Source organism: Oncorhynchus kisutch, linkage group LG6 (genome assembly GCF_002021735.2).
Source record: "Oncorhynchus kisutch isolate 150728-3 linkage group LG6, Okis_V2, whole genome shotgun sequence".
Classification (NCBI taxonomy): domain Eukaryota; kingdom Metazoa; phylum Chordata; class Actinopteri; order Salmoniformes; family Salmonidae; genus Oncorhynchus; species Oncorhynchus kisutch.
The window spans coordinates 32,624,700-32,638,945 of record NC_034179.2 but is presented as its reverse complement, the minus strand read 5'-3'; the positions used below and the strand labels follow the sequence as shown (position 1 = coordinate 32,638,945).

Here is a 14,246-nt window from a genome sequence, read left to right as displayed (position 1 = left end):
TGGCGTATCAGTACGGTTGTAATAACAAATGTATTTTAATAGCTGTATTTATTAAAGTTCCGCATATGACAACCGAGTAAATTATATCGGAATACCACGAGGCCTCATAAAACGCCTACTTGTCACGTGACAAGATGACTGAACGAGTTCATGGTTGTCAAAAAAGCCTATTAAAAGCTTTGAAAACTGTGGTTATAACAGAAAGAGCTACATCTTATAGACATATTGAGAAAAAAAATGCATTTTACTGTGAATTGTGTGATCAAAGTCAATGAGGAAAGAAACATTTTCAACAATTTATTTTAGAAATGCAGCTATCACACAATAAAATGGTGTAAATATATGTATGACAATAATAGCAATTCTTATTAGACTGAATCAAAAACGTTGATCTTTATTTGTAATCATTCTTACAAGAAAGAACAGTCTTAGATCAACGCAGGTAGCCTAACAGTTAAGGGCGTTCGGCCAGTAACCGAAAGGTCACTGGTTTCGAATCGCCCAAAAAATCTGAAGATGTGCCCTTGAGCAAGGCACTTAACCCTAATTGCTCCTGTAAGTCGCATTGGATAAGATCATCAGCTAAATGACAAAAATGTAACTGAATTTCAAGCACATTGGTCTTAGAAGAAAGTACTTCCAGAAGACTTATGTAATAAGAATACATTTTCAGTTCTGTAATTTACATAATCAGTTGCATAAACATTTAAAAAATGACCTATACATAAATTCAAACCACAAAAAAACTTTAGTTGAAACTAAGTGTTTCGGTACATACTAAATCTAATGATTCCCTCAAACTTGCAATGGTCATTGATCAACTTTATACAGCCAAAATAAGTGGTTTCAAGTCAACATATCAAACATCCAATAAGCAAGAGGTCAGCTCGTCACAAATGCTGAAGACAGACTAAAATTTATACAAGAACAAGTCAACAGGCTGGCATTCTTGCTCATTAGGGTCATGAAATTAATTGGATTTAACTTTCATTGTGAGGGTACATCTTAACGTAACTATCAACCATAAAGTCCAGGTCATGTCTGGCATTATAATGTATGTTTAGAAATGCCACACTCTTGGAACCTGTGTTTGTCAGGTGTGTTCTGCAGGTACATCTGAAAACGTTTACGAGAAGCATTGCCGTCGACATCCTCAAGGCCCAGGACTGGCAGGTTGCTGAGCACCCTAAAGAATGCAAGCACATTGGGGAAGAACTTCACTTCAGCGTCTCATGGACGGTGAAGGGCAGGGTCACTTTGCCCCTATGCTTCCACTTCACCTTCCAGCAGTGAAGCTCAGCAGGGGGAGTGTCTGCGTTGTACAGGAACAACCTTCCCATCTCCACGTTGTTATCTTCAGACATGTTGAATTTCAGCTGCCCCATGACAGCAGGGACGAGCGTCAAATATCTCAGGGCGTTAAGGTGGTTCTCAGAGAAGAGGTTGTTCAGTTCTTTGATGACCTGGCTCACCACTGGGGCAGTCAGGTGCTCTTTGAAGTAGCTCTCGGGCTGGATTTCTGTTCCGGCTTCTGGGCGGTGCTTTCCCAAGTAGGTTAACAGCCTCTTCGAACCAGAAATCATGGTACACCTCAATGTTATCCAAGACCTCGTTCAGCAAGTGCAACACAGCGGTCAAGCTGCTTGCAGCAAAGTAGACATCTATCGTTGGCCCTTGCAAGTTCTTGCCGAAGGCTCTTGTGAATGACAGGGTGTTTTTCAGCACAACCAACGCTGCAACAAACTCAAAATCAGCAAGAGCCTCTGATATCTCCAAGGCATCGTGTGTCTTGGTCATTCCACCTCAGATCTTCATCGTCATGAACACTATCTACGCAGAGTAGAGATTCCACGACGTCGACTGCCACCTCAAATGTATCATGCCTCATTGTCCAGTTGGTATGGCAGGCCTCTTTCAGATCACTGGCCTTCTCTTCATTGCCCTGATAGAAAATAGAGATGGCATTCTCCAACTCCAATTGCAGTGAAGGTGACTTGTTGAAAAAATAATCAATATTCTTGAAAGTAGACATGACAATCTGAATGCCTGTCAAAGCCACTCCACTTGCCAGTGAGACATTCAAGGCACAGGTGGAAATTGGTGTGTGCACTGCTGTGGGATACTTCTGTGAGTTTGGTTGCAATGGCGTTCATTTTGCAAGAATGCACACAGGAGCTTAAGTGGGCCTGCCCTCTGCAGTAGTCCATATTCAAGCCCCATTTTTTTGTCACCTCAGTCAGCAGCCTCTCCATCAGGGTCTCCTCACCTCCCTCAAAAGGAAGGAATCCCACAAACTTATCCCGCAAGCAGTTGGCCTGGTTAAAAAAAACATAAGAATATGGGGATATGGCACTCACCTCATTCAGTACTCCAACAATGCCTGGAAGTTGCTTGGAGTGAGACCGTCGCACTCCTGCACCTCCTCGGTATGTCTATTCAGAGGTATGTTCTGTTTCCCCAACACCAGAAGAACTTCAAATAGTGATTTGAGATATTCTCTGTGCTTCTTCTCCTCAGGGGTCAGCTGGGGGGGTGGTTTGTCTCAGTGTCATCTTGGCCTTCACCACCATATTTGCTAGTCTTTGATTGGTCCACAGAGTCCTCTATAGGAAAATAAAGTAATATTGATTAAAAATAAGATTAGTGTAACGTTTTGCTTATGTGGGTCCTGTGATACTTTTTATTTCACCTTTATTTAACCAGGTAGGCTAGTTGAGAACAAGTTCTCATTTACAACTGCGACCTGGCCAAGATAAAGCATAGCAGTGTGAACAGACAACACAGAGTTACACATGGAGTAAAAAAATAAAAAAAAATAAAAGAGTCTATATACATTGTGTGCAAAAGGCATGAGGAGGTAGGCGAATAATTACAATTTTGCAGATTAACACTGGAGTGATAAATGATCAGATGGTCATGTACTGGTAGAGATACTGGTGTGCAAAAGAGCAGAAAAGTAAATAAATATAAACAGTATGGTGATGAAGTAGGTAAATTGGGTGGGCTATTTATCGATAGACTATGTACAGCTGCAGCAATCGGTTAGCTGCTCAGATAGCAGATGTTTGAAGTTGGTGAGGGAGATAAGTCTCCAACTTCAGCGATTTTTGCAATTCGTTGCGAAAGGCGGCCAAATGAGGTGTTGGCTTTAGGGATGATCAGTGAGATACACCTGCTGGAGCGCATGCTACGGGTGGGTGTTGCCATCGTGACCAGTGAACTGAGATAAGGCAGAGCTTTACCTAGCATGGACTTGTAGATGACCTGGAGCCAGTGGGTCTGGCGACTCATATCAAACATCTCCAATTAGAATATGTAGCGAGGGCCAGCCGACTAGAGCATACAGGTCGCAGTGGTGGGTGGTATAAGGTGCTTTAGTAACAAAACGGATGGCACTGTGATAAACTGCATCCAGTTTGCTGAGTAGAGTATTGGAGGCTATTTTGTAAATGACATCGCCGAAGTCGAGGATCGGTAGGATAGTCAGTTTTACTAGGGTAAGCTTGGCGGCGTGAGTGAAGGAGGCTTTGTTGCGGAATAGAAATCCGATTCTAGATTTGATTTTAGATTGTAGGTGTTTGATATGAGTCTGGAAGGAGAGTTTACAGTCTAGCCAGACACCTAAGTACTTATAGATGTCCACATATTCTAGGTCGGAACCATCCAGGGTGGTGATGCTAGTCGGGCGTGCGGGTGCAGGCAGCGAACGGTTGAAAAGCATGCATTTGGTTTTACTAGCGTTTAAGAGCAGTTGGAGGCAACGGAAGGAGTGTTGTATGGCATTGAAGCTCGTTTGGAGGTTAGATAGCACAGTGTCCAAGGAAGGGCCAGAAGTATACAGAATGGTGTCGTCTGCGTAGAGGTGGATCAGGGAATCGCCCGCAGCAAGAGCAACATCATTGATATATACAGAGAAAAGAGTCGGGCCGAGAATTGAACCCTGTGGCACCCACATAGAGACTGCCAGAGGACCGGACAACATGCCCTCCGATTTGCCACACTGAACTCTGTCTGCAAAGTAGTTGGTGAACCAGGCAAGGCAGTCATTAGAAAAACCGAGGCTACTGAGTCTGCCGATATGAATATGGTGATTGACACAGAGTCGAAAGCCTTGGCCAGGTCGATGAAGACGGCTGCACAGTACTGTCTTTTATCGATGGCGGTTATGACATCGTTTAGTACCTTGAGCGTGGCTGAGGTGCACCCGTGACTGGCTCGGAAACCAGATTGCACAGCGGAGAAGGTACGGTGAGATTCGAGATGGTCAGTGACCTGTTTGTTGACTTGACTTTCGAATACCTTAGATAGGCAGGGCAGGATGGATATAGGTCTGTAACAGTTTGGGTCCAGGGTGTCTCCCACTTTGAAGAGGGGGATGACTGCGTCAGCTTTCCAATCCTTGGGGATCTTAGACGATATGAAAGAAAGGTTGAACAGGCTGGTAATAGGGGTTGCGACAATGGCGGCGGATAGTTTCAGAAATAGAGGGTCCAGATTGTCAAGCCCAGCTGTTTTGTACGGGTCCAGGTTTTGCAGCTCTTTCAGAACATCTGCTATCTGGATTTGGGTAAAGGAGAAGCTGGAGAGGCTTGGACGAGTAGCTGCGGGGGGGGGGGGGGGGAAGCTGTTGGCCGAGGTTGGAGTAGCCAGGAGGAAGGCATGGCCAGCCGTTGAGAAATGCTTTTTGAAGTTTTCGATAATCATGGATTTAAATCGGTGGTGACCGTGTTACCTAGCCTCAGTGATAGGGCATTGTCTCATGATGAAAAGGGAAATGCATCCATACTAGTCATTCAATTTAAACCTAGAATATAATTGCATTGCAATGCATTCAGAAAGTATTCAGACCCCTTGACTTTATCCACATTTTAGGTTACAGCTTTATTCTAAAATTGAAATAATCCCCCCCTCAATTTACACCCAATTCCCCATAATGACAAAGAGAAAAGAGGTTATATTTTTTGTTGTTGATGTATTACAAATAAAAAAATAGCATATTTAAATAAGTATTCAGACCCTTTGCTATGAGACTCGAAATTAAGCTCAGGTGCATCGTTTCCATTGATCCTCCTTGGTGTTAGTGCAACTTTATTGGAGTCCACCTGTGGTAAATTCAATTGATTGGACATTATTTGGAAAGGCACAAACCTGTCTATATAAAAAGGTCCCACAGTTGACAGTGCATGTCAGAGCAAAAACCAAGCCATGAGGTTGAAGGAATTGTCCGTAGAGCGCAGAGACAAGATTGTGTTGAGGTACAGATCTGGGGAAGGGTACCAAAAAAAATCTGCAGATTTGAAGGTCCCCAAGAACACAGTGGCCTCCATCATTCCTAAATGTAAGAAGTTTGGAACCACCAAGACTCTTCCTAGAGCTGGTCACCAGGCCAAACTGAGCAATCAGTGGAGAAGGGCATTGGTCAAAGAGGTGACCAAGAACCTGATGGTCACTCTGACAGAGCTCCAGATTTCCTCTGGAGAAGGGAGAACCTTCCAGAAGGACAACCATCTCTACAGCACTCCACCAATCAGGCCAATACAGTGGCCAGATGGAAGCCACTCCTCAGTGAAGGGCACATGACAGCCCGCTTAGAATTTGCCAAAAGGCACCTAAAGGATCATGAAAAACAAGATTCTCTGGTCTGATGAAACCAAGATTGAACTCTTTAGCCTGAATGCCAAGCATCACATCTGGAGGAAACCTGGCACCATCCCTACGGTGAAACACGGTGGTGGTGGCAGCATAATCATCATGCTATGGGGATGTTTTTCAGTGGCAGGGAGACAAGTCAGTATTGAGGGAAAGATGTACAGAGCAAAGTACAGAGAGCTCCTTGATGAAAACCTGCTCCAGAGTGCTCAGGACCTCAGACAGGGGCGAAGGTTCACCTTCCAACAGGACAACACAGGAGTGGCTTTGGGACAAGTCTCTGATTGTCCTTGAGTGGCCCATCCAGAGCCCGGACTTGAACCGATCGAACATTTCTGGAGAGATCTGTAAATAGCTGTACAGCGACGCTCCCCATCCAACCTGACAGAGCTTGAGAGAATCTGCAGAGAAAGAATGGGAGAAACTCCTCAAATACAGGTGTGCCAAGCTTGTAGCGTCATACCCAAGAAGACTCGAGGCTGTAATCGCTGTTGAAGTTGCTTCACCAAAGTACTGAGTAAAGAATCCAAATACTTAATGAAATGTGATATTTCAGTTTTATTTTAAATAAATGTGCAAACATTTCTAAAAACCTGTTTTTGCTCTCATTATGGGGTATTGTGTAGATTGAGGAAACATTTTTTTTTTGAATAAGGCTAATGCAACAAAATGTGGAAAAGTCAAGGGGTTTGAATACACTGTACATTGAAACAGCCTCAACATAAGATGCACAACTTACTTTTCCTATTCCTATTCACTATTCACTCTGTAGAATATAATAGCAAGAGAGAAACAATAACAAGCTGTTTTGATTTCAATACATTGAGTATGACTAGAGATTTGTTAAATGGAAAAGAAACCCCTACCAGCTCTTTAATCCTCTTGTGTTGCCTACTGGCTTATTGAGCTGGCTTGATAAATCAAAGATGGTTGGTGTGGCATTATCCTTCAGCCTTGTCCTGTAGGAACTCTGGAAATATGAACGATTTATTAAACTACCTATTTGATGGGTGTGTGTAGCACTAAATAAGTACACATCTCTGTTCAACTACATCAATTTCAAATGTTAAACGTTTCAGCTAGGCCAAAACAAATGCCAAGCAAATTGCATCAGTATCACTTACTGCTTTACAAATCACGGATGGTTCAAATTGCTTAGCACAAAGTCTGTAGTGTCTGTTCAGCTGGTCAGGTGTTTTATCTTCAAGATCCTTGCCATGACAGTTTTCCACCCACTGCTTGCATCTGTGCACAACAGACAAAACAAACCTTTCACATTCATACATTTAGCTTCATTGAAACAACATTAAAAACGAGTTCTTCAAACACTGACGTCAGTGACCAATGAGAAAAACGACCCTCTCTGACTTCCTGTAAGAGCTCCTCATGGATACTTTTTTTTATTTTTTATAAAAAAACAGTTCTCATTTATATATTTAGCGATCATTGAATGAGATTGAAGAACTAGTTATTAAAATAGTGAAGACATGATTGCTATAGTTAATGGTATAATCACACAATAACATTGTGTGCTGTGTTGACAATAACATGCAAACTAAAACATTGTATCACTAGCAAGCAGCTTGCTGTATGTTTTAATAACGTACTGATTTGCAACCCCCAAAAGTCTGGTTATACAATTATTCTGCAAGCATGCTGCAAAACTAGCTACAAGCTAGCCAAATAGCTTGCACAGTGCACATATTTTGCTGACAGCTAACGTTAGTTAGCTTAATGTACAAAGTCAAGCATGGAAGACCGTCTAAACGTACCTTTCAGTGTCCATTGGAAACCTGAAGAATAGCGATGCTGACCGATTACTTTTTATGGTGCAATTTGGAGCTGCGCAAAAGTTTGCCATGGTTTGCTTATGCTAGTATAATGCTTTTCAAAAGTAATTTACTTCAATATTAATTTATCCAGAAATTAGTAAAGAATGGACTCGCACGCAACAGTGCTTTATGTGGCCTGGAGGAATCAACGCGACGCGCGATTAAATCACGACCTTCCCACAATGCTTTGCTAACATAACTCAGTACGCATGTTTGTCACTGTCCTGTTCATATCACCTCAGGGTTCCAATACTGATATTAGCTTTCCTTGCGCCCTTCGGATCAACACATGCCTGCACAATTATCCACACAAGACATTTCAAAGGAGTTTTGACATGGTTCATGTTTGGCCCTCCGAAACTCGTTAGCCAGGTATAGGACAGTATTTTCTAACTTACCATATCCCTATTTGACTAAAATTACAGTCCAACAGAAGGGAAGTTGGATCCAGTGAGTAATCAATGAATACATTTCTTTGTTAAGGTATGTTATTGCATGATTTCCCATTTCAAAGGCAATAATTCCACCAGAGAACCATGTTGGTGTAATTTTATTGAATAGTGTCACTTTTCCTGGATGTACAACACAGATTTCTTTATTTCCTACCAGATGATAAAAGGTGTGCTGTATGTAATTTATCTATGGTAAAACCTAGTGATAGATAAATGATCAACTGCATTAAAATAAACAATACATTCATAAAACAAACACAGTAAGACAGTAGAGAGAATGCATACAGCAAATAAAAGTGAAGGTGTAGCAGATCAAGCTATGGCAAATGTCCCTTCCTTATGAGAAGTAACAACAGAAAACAGAAAACAAAAGGCATGCCAAATTGAGGCACCCAGTCTTATTGTATTAGTAAATCTTGCCACACAAAGCCCATATTATCACAATTTGGATTAACAACCATTATGGATGGTAAGAAAGCAAATCATATATTTTCATTATTTTAAAACCCCTTTGTAAAGTGCCCATCAGTTCCATATTCTTTCTATTCATTTTCAGGCCTCCTCATCCCACTCATCCAAAGACTCAGATCCTCTCCAGGTCTTTGGGATGGTCAGGCAGGTCCTCCAGGAGAGCAGGGTTCCTCCTGTAGATGTAAGCGCTGGCATCGTCGTCCAGATTCACCAGCTCTGCCAGAGAGGACACACAGGTGTCGTGGTCTGTCAGCATCCCAGGCAGGTGGGATGACTTGCGCTGGATACGACAGGAACGACGGACTGGTGTCAGGAACTTCAGATCCTTGATGGTGTTTTTTCGCTTGGAACCACTTGCACATGCTTCAGTGTTGATTGTTCTCTTAACACTAGAAGGGGAAAGATAGATAGAATTGTGTGGTTAGTTGACAGCCATGTTCAGTTTAATATACATTTCAATATAGAGATGTGAAGTAGTGATGTTCTCCATGACCTCCAGTATTTCCAATAATTGTATGGAAGTGATTTTAAAATAGGCATTTAAGATAAGAAATATCACCTTTGAAGGTATGGAGTTGTCTTCAGATTGTATTTCACTATGGAGGCTCCCTCTGGTGTAGTCTCCATCAAGCATTCGTCATCATAATCACTATCAACTTCCTCAATATAACCCTTCCTTACTTTCTGCTCTGAAGCTCCCTCTCCTACTTCCCTTTTCACTTCCTCAGACCTGTCAAAATTATTCTCAGCAAACTCATTCCTCTCTTCAAATCCACAATTTGTTTCAACCTCCACAATTTTCCCTTCAGATTCCTTTTTCTCATGTGGCTCTAAAAGGAAAAAAAGAACACACCAATGAATAACACATTAATAAAGTTTACATGATAAAATGTTACTCTTACATGATTTGAATCAGGCAGATGATGCCAAGTGAGCAAGTAAATTTGACTGTTTGCTGTGAATGTAAATGCACTGACCACAAAACTTACCATCCACACTTGCTGAGGGCGTCTCCAATGCCTCCAAAGCATCACAAAGGTTGACCACAACCTGTGATAAGACACAAGACAGTGGTGGTTAGGTTATATTTAAGAATTTTGATGAATAAAATTACAGTACCAAAAAAATAAATGACTAAACAAAGAATGTTTCTTACATCATTCATTTGAACCTCTGGGTCAATAGGGAGAAAATATGTATCAGAGTTGTCAAGCAAGTCCAGCGTCGTGTTCATTATCAGTGGAGTTGAGGCACAGGCTGCCTCCTGCTCAGGGACCACCTGGTCATTTTTAGGTTGAACAGTCGGTTCAGGCTCAGGACCAGGTTGTTGTGACGTCTGATCAGAGAAATGAGGCTCAACATTGGTCTTTTGTGTTGAGAAGGCTGTGGATACTGCGTGGACTTCAGGCACGGGCTGCACAACTGGTTTATACTTTGGGAGTGCCACTGCCGATATGGGAGGCCTTTTCAGAGTCTTTCCCTTGGATGCCAGCCACTCCGCAAGCTTTGCTCTGGCAATCAATGATTTAAAAACATCAGTTAAAACCAGTGGTGGAAAAAGTATCCAATTGTCATACTTGAGTAAAAATAAAAAGATAACTTAATAGAAAATGACAAGTAAAAGCAAAAGTCACTCAGTAAAATACTACTTGAGTAAAAGTCTAAAAGTATTTGGTTTTAAAAATACTTAAGTATCAAAAGTAAATGTAATTGCAAAAATATACGTAAGTATCAAAAGTTAAAGTAAAAATAATTTCAAATTGTGTATGTGATATATATATATATATATACACACACACACTGCTCAAAAAAATAAAGGGAACACTTAAACAACACAATGTAACTCCAAGTCAATCACACTTCTGTGAAATCAAACTGTCCACTTAGGAAGCAACACTGATTGACAATAAATTTCACATGCTGTTGTGCAAATGAAATTGACAACAGGTGGAAATTATAGGCATTTAGCAAGACACCCCCAATAAAGGAGTGGTTCTGCAGGTGGTGACCACAGACCACTTCTCAGTTCCTATGCTTCCTGGCTGATGTTTTGGTCACTTTTGAATGCTGGCAGTGCTTTCACTCTAGTGGTAACATGAGACGGAGTCTACAACCCACACAAGTGGCTCAGGTAGTGCAGCTCATCCAGGATGGCACATCAATGCGAGCTGTGGCAAGAAAGTTTGCTGTGTCTGTCAGCGTAGTGTCCAGAGCATGGAGGCGCTACCAGGAGAGAGGCCAGTACATCAGGAAACAGACTCCATGAGGGTGGTATGAGCCCAACACTGTGCAGGACGTTTGGCATTTGCCAGAGAACACCAAGATTGGCAAATTCGCCACTGGCGCCCTGTGCTCTTCACAGATGAAAGCAGGTTCACACTGAGCACATGTGACAGAGTCTGGAGACGCCGTGGAGAACGTTCTGCTGCCTGCAACATCCTCCAGCATGACCGGTTTGGCGGTAGGTCAGTCATGGTGTGGGGTGGCATTTCTTTGGGGGGCTGCACAGCCCTCCATGTGCTCGCCAGAGGTAGCCTGACTGCCATTAGGTACCGAGATGAGCTCCTCAGACCCCTTGTGAGACCATATGCTGGTGTGGTTAGCCCTGGTTTCCTCCTAATGCAAGACCTCATGTGGCTGGAGTGTGTCAGCAGTTCCTGCAAGAGGAAGGCATTGATGCTATGGACTGGCCCACCCGTTCCCCAGACCTGAATCCAATTGAGCACATCTGGGACATCATGTCTCATTCCACCCACCAACGACACATTGCACCACAGACTGTCCAGGAGTTGGCAGATGCTTTAGTCCAGGTCTGGGAGGAGATCCCTCAGGAGACCATCCGCCACCTCATCAGGAGCATGCCCAGGCATTGTAGGGAGGTCATACAGGCACGTGGAGGCCACACACACTACTGAGCCTCATTTTGACTTGTTTTAAGGACAGTACATCAAAGTTGGATCAGCCTGTAGTGTGGTTTTCCACTTTAATTTTGAGTGTGACTCCAAATCCAGACCTCCGTGGGTTGATAAATTTGATTTCCATTGATAATGTGTGTGATTTTGTTGGCAGCACATTAAACTATGTAAAGAAAAAAGTATTTAATAAGAATATTTCATTCAGATCTAGGATGTGTTATTTTAGTGTTCCCTTTATTTTCTTGAGCAGTATATATATATATGAACTAAAACGGCACAATTTAAGTTAAAAAAATAAATTTACACATAACCGGGGACACACTACAACACGCAGACATAATTTACAAACAAAGCATGTGTTTATTGATCAGAGGCAGTAGGGATGACCAGTGATGCTGTCTTGATAAGTGTGTGAATTGGACCGTTTTCCTGACCCGTTAAGATTTCAAAATGTAATGGGCACTTTTGCGGGTCAGGGAAAATGCATGGAGTAAAAAGTACATTAATTTCTTTAGGAATGCAAAAAAATATATATAGTAAAGTACAGATACCCCAAAAAACTACTTAAGTAGTACTTTAAAGTATTTTTACTTAAGTACTTTACACCACTGGTTACAACTATTTTGAGCAGTTGACAAAAGTACCAAAAATATCAGTTATTGGACAATTCAAGAATGTTAAACAAAAATTACAAACCTTTTCTCTTCAGCAGTCTCTGTGTTAGCCCTGTACTGGCTTAGGGTGCTGGCAACCGGAGGCTTGCGAACTTTGTCAGTTGTCATCTTAGGCTTGGTTCTCTGTGGAAGCTCTTTCCCCTTTGATGTCATGGCAGACCTACTGGAACTTTGGAGAGCTGTGGTAAGTAGAGCCATTCTGGCAGGAGGGACTGCAGAGCAAAAGCCTGTTGGACGGCATGTGGCTGGGCACTTGGAGACTGGAGGAGGCCCATTGGACACAGACTTGGATTTTGAGGGTTGACATATTTGAGGGGGCTTGAACATGGAACGCTGAGGCAAGTCAGCAACAGCTTTGGGCCTGATCTTTGTCAAATTCCCAGGCTTTTGGCTTTCAGCTTTGGGTGCCGAGGTCTTGGTAGCCGTTTTGCTTTCTACCCCTCCCTCCAGGCCACTAGGCTTCCTGAAGGAGCTTATTTTGGATTGGACAACCTTGCCTTTGTAGGTGCCAGGGACAGGTTTAGCTGGGACGGTAGCTGGCTCTGAGGCCTCTGCAACCAGTTTTCTCTGTCTGACAGCCTGTTTGGCGAGTAAGGTTTGGCTGAAAGTGTTGCATCTCTTTGTATCGCCAGCAGTTGCCATCTTGACCTTCTTCAGAGCATCTTCTCCCTTTCCCAAGTCCTCCTTTTTATTGCTCTTGGAATGCAGAGGGGCAGATGGAGCTGCCACTGTTTTAGTAGGAGCAGCTCTGGTAATAAAGGACTTAGTGGGTCCACTTGCTGGTCTGGCATTCTCTTTGTTACCCTAATAATAGCAGACAGGACAAAGAAACAATAAATAATACATTGTACAAAAAAGTAGTAGGCCTAACAGAAAAGAGAAAAAAAAGAGCTACATTACCTTTTTGAGGTTGGTGTTCTTTCGTGTAACTGTATCCATTGTCATTGGTGTCACAAATGGCAGACACCCTAAATATTTACAAATATACTTGTTCAGTAACAGAGCTTGAATAAATGGTTAAAAAGCCAGGGGGAAAAAATGTGTTTTACAAAGGAATTCAGCTTGTATAACGTTAGCTGGCTACTAAAATGTCTTCTCTGTTTAGTCATCTATATGGCTAGTTACCCACCTAACTAGCAGCTTAGGCTCTAGTAATTATAATAATAATCTTTGATATTAGTATTGTTAGATAGCTAGCCGAAAGCCGTTTTTTCGACCACGTTGGCTTGCAAAACGTAGATTAAACTGGCTAAATGTATAGTACGTTAGCTAGCTGGAAAACTTCAAAATACGGGTGTCAATTTCAATAGCAAAGTAGATAACAATTTCAAATCGCGCTTACCTTCTGATTCAATGTATTGTAGACAAAAATAAAAACCGCCAGACAAAATCTACAACGTCCCTTGCAAAACAAACACCCATTCAACGTTGGCGCTGTATTACGGAAAATGAGATTGGTCGAGATGTTGTCGGGAAAACTCAATTTAGCCAATCGAATGTCTCGAGATTAGGTCATAGGACAATTTGGAGGAGGGTTTGGGCGGGTTCATCTGCGATGAAGGCATACGTCTGTACTTTTGAATGTTTGAACCATAATAGAATTCCTAAAATACTGTCTGACTGCTACACCCAGACCAGAGAGGAAGACAACATTTGATATAACTTTTATTTAAAAAATGTATAGACTGATTAACGCCCTAACGGTAATCCAACTTCAGAATCACCTACATGCTGCTTTATTGACCGAGATCAATTGTGTATTGCTGCGTTCATAACCAAGTGTGAAGATGGTAATTACAAGTATGCTATGTTGTTTTAATTGATTTTAACAACATGTACTTTTTAACTAATTTAAATGTAACTTTCAAATGCTGTGTTTTATGCTTTGTTGCCGTTTTTATGTGTATGAAATGATGTAAAAAATGTATGAGCTGTTTTTAAAGGAAATGTGTTAATACAATTTTCCAAAAGAAAAAATGAGACTTGAAATTGAGCTCAGGTGCATCCTGTTTCCATTGATCATCCGTGAGATGTTTATACAACTTGGAGTCCACCTGTGGTAAATGCAATTGATTGGACATGATTTGGAAAGGCACACACCTGTCTATGTAAGGTCCCACAGTTGACAGTGCATGTCAGAGCAAAAACCAAGCCATGAGGTTGAAGGAATTGTCCGTAGAGCGCAGAGACAGGATTGTGTTGAGGCACAGATCTGTGGAAGGGTAGCAAAACATTTCTGCAGCATTGAAGGTC

The 14,246-nt window shown here is 42.0% G+C and overlaps 1 protein-coding gene, 1 long non-coding RNA gene and 1 pseudogene across 2 annotated transcripts; 1 reads left to right on the top strand and 2 right to left on the bottom strand.

The window, feature by feature from the left end:
* Positions 1-282: 282 nt before the first annotated feature.
* Positions 283-2,570, bottom strand: LOC116374311 (52 kDa repressor of the inhibitor of the protein kinase-like; annotated as a pseudogene).
* A 4,617-nt stretch (positions 2,571-7,187) lies between these two features.
* On the top strand, positions 7,188-9,550 carry LOC109892720 (uncharacterized). The gene is made up of 2 exons (XR_004210286.1): positions 7,188-7,964; positions 8,490-9,550. It is a non-coding gene; the product is annotated as an uncharacterized LOC109892720 (long non-coding RNA).
* On the bottom strand, positions 8,014-13,752 carry LOC109892719 (cytoskeleton-associated protein 2-like). The gene is made up of 7 exons (XM_020485460.2): positions 13,336-13,752; positions 12,894-12,961; positions 12,016-12,797; positions 9,561-9,915; positions 9,394-9,454; positions 8,964-9,234; positions 8,014-8,793 (listed from the first exon to the last, which is right to left on the bottom strand). The coding sequence occupies exons 2-7, from the start codon at positions 12,936-12,938 to the stop codon at positions 8,517-8,519; spliced, it is 1,791 nt and encodes a 596-aa protein (XP_020341049.1). The 5' UTR covers positions 12,939-12,961; positions 13,336-13,752; the 3' UTR covers positions 8,014-8,516.
* Between the last annotated feature and the right edge of the window lie 494 nt (positions 13,753-14,246).

What these genes read in the sequence shown, in the direction of transcription:
- LOC109892719 (XM_020485460.2), bottom strand. Translation starts at nt 12,938, where the DNA reads ATGACAATGGATACAGTTACACGAAAGAACACCAACCTCAAAAAG. An exon ending in AGAACACCAACCTCAAAAAG is followed by an intron (nt 12,798 to 12,893) that starts GTAATGTAGCTC and finishes TGCTATTATTAG; the next exon opens with GGTAACAAAGAGAATGCCAG. An exon ending in GAGACTGCTGAAGAGAAAAG is followed by an intron (nt 9,916 to 12,015) that starts GTTTGTAATTTT and finishes ATTGATTGCCAG; the next exon opens with AGCAAAGCTTGCGGAGTGGC.